At 41.8% G+C, this 15137-nt stretch overlaps 1 protein-coding gene across 1 annotated transcript in view; it reads right to left on the bottom strand.

Moving 5' to 3' along the window:
* The window catches only part of VEGFD (vascular endothelial growth factor D), a 31964-nt gene that overhangs the window by 2809 nt on the left and 14018 nt on the right, over positions 1 to 15137 (bottom strand). The window contains exons 2-5 of the mRNA XM_074153082.1: positions 9039 to 9249; positions 5433 to 5623; positions 2980 to 3128; positions 1587 to 1684 (exon numbers count right to left, since the gene is read on the bottom strand). Of these exons, the coding sequence (XP_074009183.1) occupies positions 1587 to 1684; positions 2980 to 3128; positions 5433 to 5623; positions 9039 to 9249 (649 nt within the window). The remainder of the gene's footprint in view (positions 1 to 1586; positions 1685 to 2979; positions 3129 to 5432; positions 5624 to 9038; positions 9250 to 15137) is intronic.

Below are 15137 nucleotides of genomic sequence, written 5' to 3'. Positions count from 1 at the left end.
GGAATGTAACCTGTGTCTATGACCTCTGCAGCCTTCAGCTCTGATCTCAGTGGCCAGAAAAGGCTTGTGCATTACTTGAAAGAAACCTTCATTATTATTTACTTACTGCTGGAAAACCAATATCCAGACAGAATAAAACCCAAGTCCTATTGGAAGGAACGAAGGAATCTGCCACAAATTCTTGGAAGACAAACCCCTTCCTTGGGGTGATAAAGCCTGGTGCGTGTGAAGTGGTGTAGGGTGTTTTAGTCTCACTTTGTTTCAACCTCAAAGACAGATTTTAAGTTGTTTTGCCCCAGCCACTGCCAAATACAATGTACTTCAGAGAATGATATTTTATCTGAGGAAATATTGAGTCTATATCAACAAAAGCTATAATTCAACAAGCCACAGTTTTTAGTGCTCCAAGCTGACCTTACAAAAGGCTAAGAGTTAGGAGGACTCTGGCTATTCACATTCCTTTGGACATACTCTGAAATATAGAGTACTAATCCTTTCTTGAGTGAAAAGTCTAACTTGAGCTTAAGTAACTGACCTGATGGTCAAATGATCTGATCCGGAATGAGAACAGATCCTACAGAAGCCACTACGCAACTGATCTCTTGCTTATTAAAATTAGGAGATTGTAATCAACAGACCAGTTTGTGAGGTTACTGAGTTTTATTTTAGCTTGCTAGTCTAGTAACTGGTTGCCAGCTTGCTTTTATTGTTGCATGTAGGTTAAACCACAAAGACAGGGCTTTCTTCTGTGTCCGTCTGCTCTAGTGCTATGATAATTTTATTTTAACCAGCACAATTTTCTGACAAAAACAATTTAAGAAAAAAAACCTTATACAGGGCTTGGAGAAATTTTAACTTCTCTTAATTTTTACTGCTAGTAAGTATCTTTAGACTTACGCAGTTACCCTCCAGAATATTTCCTGCAAATTTCTTTGACAGATTAAAGTTTTCCAGGAAAACAGGAGAAGAGAAGTAAACTTCTACTAATTTTACCCTCTTTCCTTTGCTTCCGCAGACCTGAAAGGGTATACTTGCATACTTCTGAGTATGTAGGACATATCAGTTTGAAAGCTTTCTAAATACCTCAGTATTGTCATAAAAAATAGTAAAATATTTTGAAAGGTCTTATAACCTTTTGCACTGACTACAGCTAATAATCTTATTCTGATACGTCTGTTTTTAAGAATTTTCCACAACAAAGATTCAGCACCTTCCCCATTCAATATATTCCAGAGCATATTTTTTTCTACAGTTAAAAAGTTTTCCCATCATACAACTTAAGGCCCATGTAAAATAAAAATTTATCCAGGGTGTCTACTTCACTAACTCTTTTTCATACTTTCCTAGTTGCTATTCAGGTTGCTAATACAGAGGGAGTAAAACGTCCAAGCAAAAAACATGAGAGGGGGATAAGTAGATATGAGTGTTTATTGTCAGGCGAGTTTCTACACCATAAGCTAAGTCTATCTAAGGGTGTGGAATTAAAACTATAACTCTCTCCATGAAAAAATGGGACAAAACCAAAATGAAACATAAGCAGCCTGGAGATGGCAAGCAAAAGTGTCCATTTTTAATTTCATCCTTACCTTCTCGTCTGTTGGAGTGCTGTACATCTAGAACACATTCACATTTGTCACTATCCCAGATCCATCCATTATGGCAAAGTTTGTTGGTAAAGGGGCATCTAGAAGAAAAAAAAAAAAGATAGGAATTTTTAAAAAATAGGCATATCAGTGTAGTCATTTGGCAAAATGAGCCTGCTAGTATGCTGGGTCTGCCACTTGCACTACGTGAAGGTACAACACCTGTGTCCATTACTGCTGCAAGCCAAAAACCTTGGGACTGGATGGTTTTCCTGATAGGGCTGAGCTGCCTGGCTCCCAGCAACTAGACGGAGCAGGTACAGCGTGCATTTCAGATTACATCCTTAGGAAACAGCTACATTTTTGCAGCTCCCCTTTTCCATAATACAGCTTTACCCCATCCAGGGTAGCCTTTGTCTTACAATATTCATGCCATGTAACTGTATTCCATTTTTCCATGCTGGCAGAAAACGCAGCTCCAGTTTAAATTTGCCCATGCTTAAGGATGTATGGTGGACTGTTTTCAGGGTCAGAGGTTTGACTTTTAGGCACTTGGCTCTGGGAGGGGAACTCACAAACTGAAAGACAGCTGAGGTTCTTCTGTATTTGTGTCGGAAGAGGATTCAGAGTGGCCAGCAGGTTGAGTGAGGGCTGGAGGGGCTTTGCTGAAATGCCATATCTCCCCCAGCCCAGACATCTAACTGAAGTGCAATCACGGGGGCAAGCCTACACGCAGGGCTAGACAGAGACACCCGAGTTGACTTCCAATGAGTCACTCAAGCGATCTGTGTTTCTAGAGTCTTTGTTAAATTAATGTAGCCTGTTCTCACCGGGACTACAGGTATTTTATACCGTGTTTCGAAGTCAGATGTGAGATCACTTTTTCCAGCCAATCGGCCTGACAGATGCAAACCAGGACTGGACCAGAAAGTGCAAAGCCGTGGTTCACACTGATTCTGACCCAACATGCTGTGAAGTATGGCAGAGGGCTTTAGCTTGACCACAGCACTCTGTGTGCCCTGGCTAACAATTGCGTGAGCAGAGTTGCCCATATCACATTGAAAAAGTCTATGCACACATACCCATATAGTTCCAGTGGACCACAGTGCTAATATGTGCACTTTGAGTCCACTCTCAGGCACCTAAGTGTCTTAATGACTCCTGATCCTACTGAACGAGCCTGCTCTTTGTTGGATTCTGGTATCTGTTCACTTACAATTCACCAGATTTAGTTGAAGCTTTCTAACCCTGAGTGATAATAAAGATATTTGGAAAAACTGTTGAGATAACAGAAAGTGAAGGGACCATTGTAATGACCAAATCAGAACAAAACAATTTTCCTACTTCAGATTGCATAACACGTGTAACAGTTTGTAAAAGAGGGAAATTAACTCACCCATCTTCTTCCGGATACTGGACAGATCTTCGTATGATGGCATACGGATGGCGCTGTGTATTTGATAGACACTTACAGCCTGTGTGGTTGGCAATTTTGATCGGCACAGGCTCAGGAACACTTGTCAAGGGAACTGAGATCTCAAAGAGCTAGGTGGATGAAATAACATTTGTTTTTCAGTTTCTGTTATACAGTTAATATTTGGAGTTTTAAATTAAAACCTCCCACCATTTGCCCCACACGTGCTCTTTTCAAGAGATAGTTAGCATAGGTATAAATGAGCAGGTGAGCACTGAGGGTTTTGAAGAGAAGAATAAGCAATGCCCACCAAGGTAGGACCTTGCCAAAACAGTGGTCCCAGTGCTGTATTACCAGCTATTAAACACCCAAGACATTCAAAATTATTTGCAAATACACTCAGAAGCCTCTTCTGGATGCTAGGGCCAAATGGAAAAGATATAGGTGTTGGGAACTTTGCTCTCAGTTATATCATCTGTTGAATCTCAACCACTTAGGGATGCAGCTTTTTAACTGTCCTAGGGTATGATCACAGCATGCATCTTTAGGGTCCTAACTTAAGCCCCACAGCTTCCTCCGAGAGAGAAGAAACAGGAGTAAATAGAGGAGACTTCATTCTGCTTCACCTGGATTCTTGAAGGGAATCATCCTGGAAACGTCTCTCTGTTGACTATAGCAGGAGCCTAAGGAACCAAGCAGCCTACCTTCAATGCATCCAAATTGTTTAGGATGATCTCTGAGTAGCCTTGTGGAAGCTCTGGTTCCTTGGGTAGCTATGAGCAGAAGCTGCGGAAATGACCCACACCCTCTCCACCGCCCCCCAAGCCAGCTTCCTTCCCATGGAAACCAAAGCATAGGGTAACATCTTTGCATGCCAACATGTCTTGGCTTAATGCTGCATCCAGGGGCTGAGAAAAATTCCTAAGCTCGACTGTTTAGACATTTAAATGTAGGTATCATAGCGTTTAACTTTAGGTGGCATGAATTTCCTTCCGTAGATATTTTATACCAGGAAAAAAATGCTATCACTAATATGGGAGTAATTCCATTCATTTTAGAGGAGTAAATCTGGACTGATGTTGGTGTATCCAGGAGTGGAACTTAGCTGGGGGCTTTTGAGGGAATGGTTATTTTGAAGGACGCTAAAGGAATGTTACAGTCTGCAGAACTGCAGTTTTTCAACAAACTTATGAACTGTTGCTCCAAAAACACATAAATAAGTAAATACTTTTTAGCCTGACCTAGCTCCCTGAGGTGATCGGATGTCTTTTGTGTGGGGCCAACAGCTCATAACAGCTTTCTCCTTCTGGTGTGGAATGAAAGCAATTAATGAACATTGACGCAAGAAGGACAGGCCCTGATTTATTTTACTCCAACTGTATTCCAGTACAACCAGACACAGTGGAATTAGATTCCAACAAACCTGAAACAAACACCAAAGTGAATCGGACCTGCTCCCCATGAGGATTTCAATTTTATTTTTAAAACAACTGCCCTTTGCTCTGATTTAAAGAAAAATCTTTTTAATAACTGGAATTTAATACATTACTCCAGATCAAAAGGTTCTATATTTTTGGAAGGAATGCAGAAGGCAAAGGTTAATCTAAGAGGACCAGCCTCCTGTGCTCCTTCTGTAGGTATTAACACAAATGGTTTCATCTGTAGAGCTGATTGAAAGTACTAACTGTGGAGCTCTGCTCAGTCACCCACTGGAGCAAGGTATCTCTCTGTACATAGACACTAGAGGGAGTCTACAGAAAAAGCTCTTTGGCTGCTCCGTGCTCACCTTTTGGAACCGGTCATTAAAACTCAGGTCTTTGTTGCCTGTTGCACCTAAGCAGTAATTGACTGGCTTAAGCCTTTCTTTTCCGAAGTGACTTGTGATTTGGGACATTCAGGTCCTGAGGCATTCAAATTGAGAGCATCTGTCCTCTCCTGTTGAAAATGTCCCCTTTTTAGGCTCGCAAAACTGCACATCCAAAATTATTAGCCAGCGTTTTTGGCATTGAGAGCAGTTTTAAAAATGCAGCTTTCAGACTCCTGGCCTCACACATCAAAATTTCCTGGAGTCTCTCTTAATCCTTTGGTGCAGAGGTTTCCCATAAGCCAATACTCTCCAGAGGTCCTGGGTCCAAGTAACAATACATTAAAGAAGGATTAAACTCCTTAACATCACATGAGCCTGCAGTCACTTTCTCAGGGCCTGATTTTTCATCTCTACACATATATATCCATTTTTAATAAGGCAACATGAATGTAAAATGCTATTGCACATGCCTGCACTCACTCCGCGTGGATAAAAAATTAATTCTGCTGTTTGTTATGATAGTGCAGACAGATCTTTCATAACAGGATCTAAGAAACCAAACATCCTCTTTCCCCTCCCTTCTTGGAGAGCCAGGCTAAAAAGAAAGCAGATGAATAGCCTCATTTACCGTTTTCGACACGTAAGTTGTACTTGTATTCATGCAGCTCAGACTCTCCTCGTTGCAGCAGCCTCCGCATCTGAACACATTCACGCAGGGAGGCTTGAAGAATTTGTTGGTTGTTGTACCCAGCTCCTTGGCAACTTCCACACAGGTTTCCCTTGGCACACATTGAGTCTTTTGCCATTCTTCATCTATGACTGGAGAAAACACCATCTTTATGAGCAATCATGGCAAAGTTAAACCTCTGATTAGTGAGGCAGAAGCATTATATAAATAAAAATGAAGTGCTGGCAGGCCATTTGCACTTACTTGGATCGATTTGCACTTAACTTGGATTGATCTAAGGACCAGAGAGAGAGTCTGAGTGCAGAGTTATCCCAGTAACTTACACCAGCTGCACTGGCAGAGAGGTCGTTGCGTTTATTCGCCTTTAGCTTTCAACGCAGATGACCAAAATCTCCATTAATTCCAGTGGGTTAAGTAGAGCTGCATTGACCTCCCCTAGCCAAGAGTCAGCTCCACGGCCTCTGTCTGACAAAGCCAGCCCACACCCTGTTCTCCTTTTCTCCAGGGTAGACCTCTTTACAGTCATTTTATCCTCTCTTCGCATGTACCCCACTGCGGACACAGTAGAGCCTGAGCCTGACTGCAAAAGCACATTAATGATTAACAGATTCTGGTCAGAGGGTATTAATACTCCTACTGGATGTCAGCCAGCGAGCGCTGTTTCCAAAATGTTTAATGAAATCCAAGACAAACACTCTCACACCTCAGTACCCTCAGGGTTTCGAGTTTGAATAACAGGAATATGAATTCAAGCATGATTTATCTATTCAAAACACTGTGACATCTTTCAAATACTGAATTGTTGTCAACTAGTAATTTATTTTAGACTGATCTGTCAAATTCTGGCTGTAAGAAGAAATAATACATTAACTGACTGAACCAGAGGGAGAAGGAAGTGACATTTACACGATATTATCTCGAGTCTTGTTAAGAGATGGCCTTGCTTTTTTTGGCTTTTGATTACCTGATTCAAGTTATGGAATTACTCGAGAGTCACCAATGCTTATGCTTTAAGTCCTCCTTAAAATTATGAAAAATGTTTTTCCTGTCTGCCCACCTCCATCAGGCCTCTGAAAGATCGAAAGCAACTTCTACACTATTAAGAAAATTGCTCTCTCTTCCTATGTAGTCCACCTCCCTACTATTATGCAAGCAGTGCATACATTTAGAGGGAGGTTCTGAGAAAAAAAAATATAAAAATTCTGGAAGACTTTTAATCTAAATGCTATATTTTGTCTTTGGAGAAGCATTTATTTCTCTCTTTCCTACCTGACTTCCCTTTTATTACTTGTAACTTTTTCTTTAGCTGACTGTGTATGCTTAAAGCAGTTTGTTTATTCCTGCAAAGTCCTTCCCCAGGGTTGATTCACTCCACTTTCCAGTCTCATAAAAAGTAAAAGAGATTGGAACTTGGGGCCCAGTTTCTGATTTTACAGCATAAATTAAGAGAATAATCACTAAAATCAACAGAATTCTCTAGAGTTGTGTTTGTCTATCAAAAAAGCAATCCAATCCTAGGCCTTAAAATAGAAAACAAAGTGTTTGCCAAACTCATTAAGGTATGTGCATGTAATCACTTCAGATGTCACCTCAGTGAGTGTTAGTGGTGGTGACCTTTCCAACTGCCCACATCCTCACTTTATTAACCACTTCTTTAGTAGAAGGGCTGTTATAGGGAGGGGTGGTCAAAGAAGTGGGTGTCACATTTTGCTCAGAAGAAACATGGTCACCCTGATTTTTCCCATGAACAAGCACAGGGCATCTGCAGTCCTGGGTGATCTGAGTTGCTCGGGGGAGGCTGTGGTTAGATGAGATGACACAAGATTTCAGTGAATTCATCATTAAAGCTCTAGAAAAGAGCAACAAAGTCTGAATTGGCCCTGCTGGAGTTTGGGGCACTGTGGAAGATGGTCTAGCAGTGACACAAGGAGGAGCCTTGACACAACTTTCTCATCAAAACACTATTAAAAGAAAACAGATGCCCTTGGCAAAAGGTCAATGCTTAATGACTGGAAAGGGTGTGGGAAAGAAATACATGTTTATAGGCTTGGTTTTTTAAAAGGAGCCTTAGTACCTTGAACATATTAAGATATTAGAACAAAAGTAGTTTCTGTCCTGGGGTGATTCCACTTTGGATGGAAAAGTGGAGAAGATGACCCAATAGGGTTTTTTTTAACTTAAATTTTAGTGGCTTGACTTTGAAGAAAGCTGACATCCTGTGTTTAGAACAGCTCTATGTATTGTTAATGCTTTTGTGTAGACTTGTAAAGGTGTGTAAACAATATGTTTATTATTAATTAAAGCCCTCTTGATTGCTATTCTAGTGTGTATTGGATTTTAAGCATTGGATATTGGATATTAAGCATTGGGATGGGCTGCTCAGGGAAGTGGCTGAGGCACCATCCCTGGAGGTATTTAAAAGACAGGTTGACATAGTGCTTAGTGACATGGTTTAGTGATGGTTTTTTATCAGAGTGAGGTTGATGGTTGGACTAGATGATCTTAAAGGTCCCTTCCAACCTAGACAATTCTATGATTTAGCTTTTTCTGTGAAAATTTTCTATGAGAAGCTTAAAACCATGCCCGTTGTATGAAAGCCCTTTTCAGACTGGCATTCATGTCTGCATTTCTGTGCTATGGCTCAGAGATGCAAATTAAGACCTTTGCTCAGCCATAATTTAGCAAAGTAATGGTGTGCAAAGTGGTTGTGGTTATTATAAAAGTGGTACTGGAACAGGATCAGCAGTATCTGATTTCCCAAAAGGAAATTGATGTGATCATATCCTTCAGGGTAAAGACTGAACAAAAGAATAGCTTGGTCTCTCCTTTGCGAGGCTGTAGCGTAGCTTTGCTGTAGGATATCCATTTGCTCAGCCAAAGTATAGTAACTGATGCTTTATTTTACATCAGTGAACATACGATGCCTCTCAAGTCTCTCAGCTACAGGGAACAATATTCATTTTTGCTCCAGGTGAAGGAATAGATTGTGATTCCCCACATTCAAGTGTTGGTTGGTTCTTTCAAGATCTACTTCTCTCCAGAGAGACTTCCTCCAATAGATTGAAATTAGGGCAATACGTCCTCCCTGTGCAAATCCCACCCAGACACTGCTGCTGATGCAATGCCTTATATCAGAGCACACCTAATAAAAGAAGGGATTTCTATGTCTGCAGTAAATCTCATTTATTTCTGCCTGCAAGCAAATTCTGAGATTTAGCACAATGCTGCTTGCCAGCCCTTCAACCAGTCATTCCAACCTGTTCTTTGCACGTTGACTTCCCATCCTTTCTCTGGGCTGACAAATCCATTCGGAATACAATCTTCCCTTAGGAGAGTATACAGAGAACAATAAGCCTGATTCAGCAATAAAACAGGGAGGTGTACTGGGGCTGTTGCTTGACATTTTTTCATAAAGTTGTTTTCCGTGAATGCCCTGTTGTTTCCAGTATGGGTGTATTCTAGGAAACCCCTGGTACTTAACCCTTTACTAGTTAACAGTCGGTGGTCCCAAAGCTGACATCAATTCAGCTGCGAACCTGCACCTACCTTTCAGTGTATCGATATCGTAGAAAGCAGCAGCAAATCTGGTGGAGCGATGCGATGCAGAGCGGGAGTCTAAATTGGCCAGACTTTTGAGTTTTAGCCTGCATTTCCACAGCTTCCAGTCCTCAGAGTGAGTGATGCGAAGCAGCTCTTCCAGGCTGGATGCTCTCCTGATCTGCTGTTCTGACCGCTCCAGTGCTGACAGAGACGTCCTCTGGAAGGGAAGGGGGATGTCAGAAAGCCAGTACCTTTACAGCCTGTCCCCAGTGCGGCACATGGAGCACTTGTACAAAAAGGCAGCACGTCACTGAGGACAGCTAAGAATACCTGGGAAAACAGGAGCACACAGAGATGTTCTGGGCTTTGACAATGCCCAGCACCAGACTGATCTGCAGGTTTTGCACACGTATAAATCGGGCAAGGGAGATGCCCGCTTTCTCACCCTTTCCATCACAGCCACTACAGCTGTTTGACAAATGCTGTACTCCCGGTATCCCAGCTTCCCAGGGAAGCTGGCAGACACCACGCTGACATCTCTGGTTCGCATCATTCACATTCACATCCCATGGCTGCTGTGCCTGAGCTGGCCAGCTGTGCCAGTGTGAATCCCAGGTCACCCCCATGGACAGCCTGAATGAGTTCAACTGGTGGCTTGCCTTTGCAGGAGGTCATCTCCAGTGCCAAAACTCTGGCACCCATGAGACATCACTGCACGGGCAGGTGATACTGCTGGAAGCTGCCCTAAGTATGAGGGCCCATCCACATGGCGGGCAAACACAAGATTTACCATGCTGCAAAGTGCAGGAGGCATCTGCCATTTTGCATCCTGACTATCCTTTGGGTCATGCTCAAATCAGCCAAAGGGGCCTCCGTCCAGCCTCAGTGCTGTGGCTGTGCAGCCACACTAGTGCAGTCATTGCATTTCCCACCTGCATGACGTATGAGACCATTCTCCACTTCCACGGGAGAATGCTCCCTACAATGGCCTACCTCATCGGTTTAAAGTTGTTATTCACTTAAAAAACCACCTGTTCAACAGAAACTTAATATTGCACAGCACCCCATAGTAATGCTGGTTTCCTTGGCTGCTGCTTTCTAACATCTGTGTTTATGTCTTTATCGAGGCATTGTGTATTTATTTCCACTGACTCACCAGATCTGCTGAAAACTATTGCCTCCAACCCAAGTAAAAGGTTATCTTTGTAAATGGCTCTGTTGCGCTGGGCTGGTGCTCTCAGCTGTGCTCTCTGGTCATGCAGTTGACCATACTTTTTGACTTGCAAATAAAGGGCTGACGTGCCAGCCCTCATAAATAAAACACCGGTTCTTAAAAGCAAAGCTGAAGTGTAGGAATCTGGAGATATGAGGCGTGAGGCGTGTAGCAGCCTGAACCGGTAGCAAGCAAGTGCTCTGTATAGGACTGGGGAAGGGGTGGGGGAAAGGGTCATCTATAAGAAGAACATTTTTAGATGAGATCTGAAACCCAGGCACTGAGTGCATCTGTTATTTGTTATTAAAACATCTGTGGCATTTATTTTGCAATGATACAGATGTTAGCCTGTACATGCGGGCCAAATTCGTTTTTGGGTAATTACCTTCCACTGGCCTAAAATTCCCTATGTAGTTAACTCAGAAGAAGTTATTTGCTCTTCTTTTATGTCCATACAAAACATTATATTGTGCTCTAGCAAGCTGCCATGTTTCATTATAGAGATGGCTGTTTTTCATCGGTGAATGATTTCTCATACATTTCATACGTGGCAAAAACTGGAAAGCCTGTCTCAACAGTTATGGACAGAGAGCTCAGAAGGAATGTGAATACTTAGCACCAGTAACTGCCTTTCAAGACAGTTTTACAAAAAAGCTACCCAGAATTTTGCTGATCCAAGAAAGCTGAAATTCATCTTGAGGTCAATGCGCCGAGACTTGTTTGTTCTAAGAACCGCAGCTTATATTTACTCCCATTCACAAACTGTTCCCTTGAACTTGCAAAATATGCAAGTGCGGGACCAATGCTGGAATAGTAATGGGACCAAAGACATTGAAACTGAACTCTATTACCCATTAATAATACTTTTTTTTCCTCTTTGCAGTAAAAAGATGTTCTAGCTGAATCAGCATCTAAGTCTTCTGAACTGGACTGAATTTGCAGAGAACCTGTAAAATGAGATGACAGCATTCTGTAAATTAGAAGACATATCCCTGCACTTGTAAGAGTCAGTAGTTTGGGACTAGATTTTCCATTTCTTTTACTTAAATACCAAGAGTTTTTATTAATGGTCATTATATGAGCAAAATAAGGTTTAAACCTAAGATGAAAGAGTACAGAAGTTTACATGCCTCCTCATGGTAAGCAAAGATCTCTGGGTTTATCTAAAGCATGAATTTGTACTGTTTTAAGAATTTTTATATTTTTAAAGCTGTACAAGTTCCTTAACGTGGACTGAATACACTGAAATTAACCAACTTTTTGCTTTCACAAGTACTATTGTACAGAAAGGGGAATAAGTTATATTAGTAGAAGTCATTTTTTACACCAAAAAATACATCTGCAATAGGATTTGAATTCTGGTAATTAAAAAAATGGTACCTCTGATATTGATGCATTGTAGTGGTATCGACAAAGCCTGTCTATGTGTGCAGGTTGTTCATTTTCGTACTGGGTTTCATATATTGGAAGTTGGAGAAGCACGTTCAAAGGAAATGGAAGGAGCAGCGCTCATTGCAGAATTCCCTCTGCAGTCATCAGAAATGTGTCCTAATTAACTAAGCCACGATCATCCAAAACTCACACAGAGACCTTGGAACTGAGTTATCACTACTCCGTCAGCTCCAGCCCTGTGCAGCATTGTATGGGCTATTCAGCCCTGAAGTGAATCTGTTGTCTCTACTCTCTTCATGTTTGTGAACACCTATCCAAGCTCTGCAGTTTGAGGGGATTGCCAGTTGCCTACCATCGCAATGCCAGAGTAATTGTCCTCCTTCTTCTTATCTTTGACTTCTTCCTGGAGGGAACAGATTTTACAGCTGACTTTATAACTTCTTCACAGGAATCCCTATCCAGTTCAGAATTTCCTGGTGCCCTTTCCTGTAACAACAACAGCATTGAGATAAGAGAGAGAGTCTCTCCCTCTGAGCACTGCTGACAGTAGGCAAGATGGTGAGCTGATGGCACTGCTAGCTTTTAAGGAAGGGCTGAATCCCAAATAGTTGTCAGTTTTTACAGTGTGGATATCTATTTTGCCTGGGAGCTAGTCACTCTCAGCTTCCTCTATAGCCAAGACAGAGAAATACAGACACTTTTAGGGCATGATTCATTTGAAATCACATTGAAGATCTTTCTGCTGGCTGCCCAGCAAGGCCAGGCTCACCAGATCACAAGAGGTATCAGTGTGGTGGATTTTTGGACAAACAAATCTCACCACAGATATCTGGGGTATAAAACATCTGAAGAGAAGCACCTATTTTTGTTCCAGTCTACCTAAGAGCCAAAACAGGAACAATGAATAGCACATGATGTGTTTGGTTTGACTCCTTTGAGACTGCTACAATACTCTCACCTAAAACATTCTTCTACACACTTGCTAGAGCACAGACAGAGTGTTCACCATCTAGAGGGACATCCCTCACCCTTATATGCTTTGACCATAGAGACAGCTGTCCACAACTTGAAAGCATTCAAAACTAAAAGCTTAAAAAGTGAAAAGAGTGTGGAAGGTGCATCAGCCCTACCAGCAGGGTAGAGCCCTATGACCTTGGATGCCACAGTCTGAAATGCTCCAGTCGGGCACCCTCTTGCTATGGCACATCAGCGCTGAATAATGTGTCATCACAAAATCCTTCCAAAGCATTCATTGCTGCTCATCCTGTTTTGGAAAGGACAGCATCAAATGAAAACACAGAACCTGTTATGGTCTCAGGTAATACTGCAGATGATGTGCCATAGGGCTGCTAGCACCACGCAGATGTGGAAACTTCTTTCATATACTGCAGTTTAAATTCAAGCCCTGTTTAGATATAGACAAATGTACTCTGCCTGACTGAAAAGCCCCACTTAGAAGGGTGCAGCTTTGCACAGAAAGGTGAATGAATGTTTCAACATGTGAAATTGGAGGAAGGTGTTAGGTTCAGCAGCGTCCCAAACCTACCACTCGTGATGATTAAGAACTTTAACCCCTCTCTCAGTGATATTGAGTGGACAGTGGTTTAAGTCAGCATTTGAACAGGAAAGGAGCTCCACACTCAGCCACAAAGCAGAGGGAAGCATGCAGAGAGGTGAAACCTCCACTGACATTTTTGGGAGATCCAGCTCTTCGCAAAAAACAAGAGGACCAGAGTTACCGTCTGTCTGTTTCTCCTGATGACTGTAGTTACCTGCACACACTATTTTCCACTTTTCAGGTATCCCTACCTCCCTTTTTTAGGCTTTCTCTGATAATTAATAATATCTGATAATTCCTTCCGGGTTCCCCTCCCACTCTCCACTCTGCTCTCATCATCATGTACTGCTTGGATACCACTGTGCTTCTGTGTTTATTTTAACTCCTATCCCTGTATTCTGCCAGGTGGGATTCTAATGAGACCTACCTCAGGCTGAGCTGTTCAGCCCCCTGGTGCAGAGGAATATCCATTTTTCTCCCTTCCATGCCCTCACTCCCCTTACATTGACCCAGAATTTAGTAGTCAGCTGAGTGAGCCATCACCACTGTGGTAGTTGTTGGTTGCAAAGGCTGAAACCTATGTGGAGCAGGACTTCATTGCACTTGTCGTGGGTCACATAGGCAGCAAAATTATGGTTTCTGGCCCCAGAAAGCTTAAAATGTACATTAAGTCTTCAGAGAGAAAGAAAGTAGAGAAGGAGCCATTGGCAAAGGGTCAGGGCAATGTCTTTTACAGACTCCCAAAAGGAACAAATTACCTGTGGAGCCTTATCACTGGAAAGCTCCAAATGTCCTAAACTTTCAGTACCCATAAATGTACACTCTGTAGTCAACTTAATACATAATGCTATTGCCTACAAGGAATATTTGCATAGAACCCATCAACAACAAATATTAAAGTAGTAGGTTTAAGTAGCTTATTCTTATCTCTTCAGCTTACTGCTGCTCTTAATATCATTTTTCTAAGTATCCTATCTAAGACTGGATCCCCTATGCAGAAGTAAAAATCAGTCATATTTAAATGAAGTTGTATGTTTTTCATAACATTGACCTCTCATATGTCCCAAAACTATTCTTCAACTCAAAGAGGACTATCTGTTTTCCTCTATTTGGGCTATGAGCAAAATCACTGACATCAGGAAATGATAACATGGGTTAACATTGTGATTTTGGGATAATTACAACTTTTATCCTTCCAAAAGAAACCATAATGGGCTATCTGTCTTCTTCCTAGCAATCTCGGATGCCAGAAAAACCCTAAAAGTAGTTAGCGTTGGAAAGGAACAAGAGAAGAAGCAGTGATACATTCAGTGGCCTTTCCCACCTTGGACGCGAGCTTAAATCAGACACCGAGTTCATTACCCCATTGATTTATGCTAGTCAAATATTTGGCTTATGCATCATGTCATACAGAAGCACAATCCCACACATAATCTGCACTGTTCAAACTGGGACCTTTCTTGAGAATTACTATTGACAATCTCCTGTCAGGTGCTACAGCTCAGCACTTTGCACCTTTTCTCCATGCTTGACAAGCTCCTACATTTCTTGCCTAAGAAAAAATACCCTATCCTTTTCAAACTGATGTCTGAGTGAGTCAACCGAACCCATGTTTGCAGAACCCCTTTTCTTTTCCATGTGCTGCTCTTTTTAGCCTGGCACAGATGGTCTTTGTGTTAATGCTGTGTTTGAGGATATTCTGGAGATATTTTGAACAATGGAGGAAGGATGTGTAGAATGCGATAGTAAAAAGAAGGCCCATTAAAGTCCTAGGTTTATTTGAGGATTTATAGCATAAACACATGCATAGGGCCCAAAATTAATTCTTTTAAAGGCCATCAGTAACTATCGGTATTTTTATTTAAGAAAACAGATGCAATATCCTGCAAAATGATATTTTGTGTGCATAAGAAGGCATGAGAAAAAAAAGCTTGATCATAAT

This window comes from Numenius arquata, chromosome 1, assembly GCF_964106895.1.
Source record: "Numenius arquata chromosome 1, bNumArq3.hap1.1, whole genome shotgun sequence".
Lineage (NCBI taxonomy): Eukaryota > Metazoa > Chordata > Aves > Charadriiformes > Scolopacidae > Numenius > Numenius arquata.
This window is presented reverse-complemented; position numbering and strand designations above follow the sequence as displayed.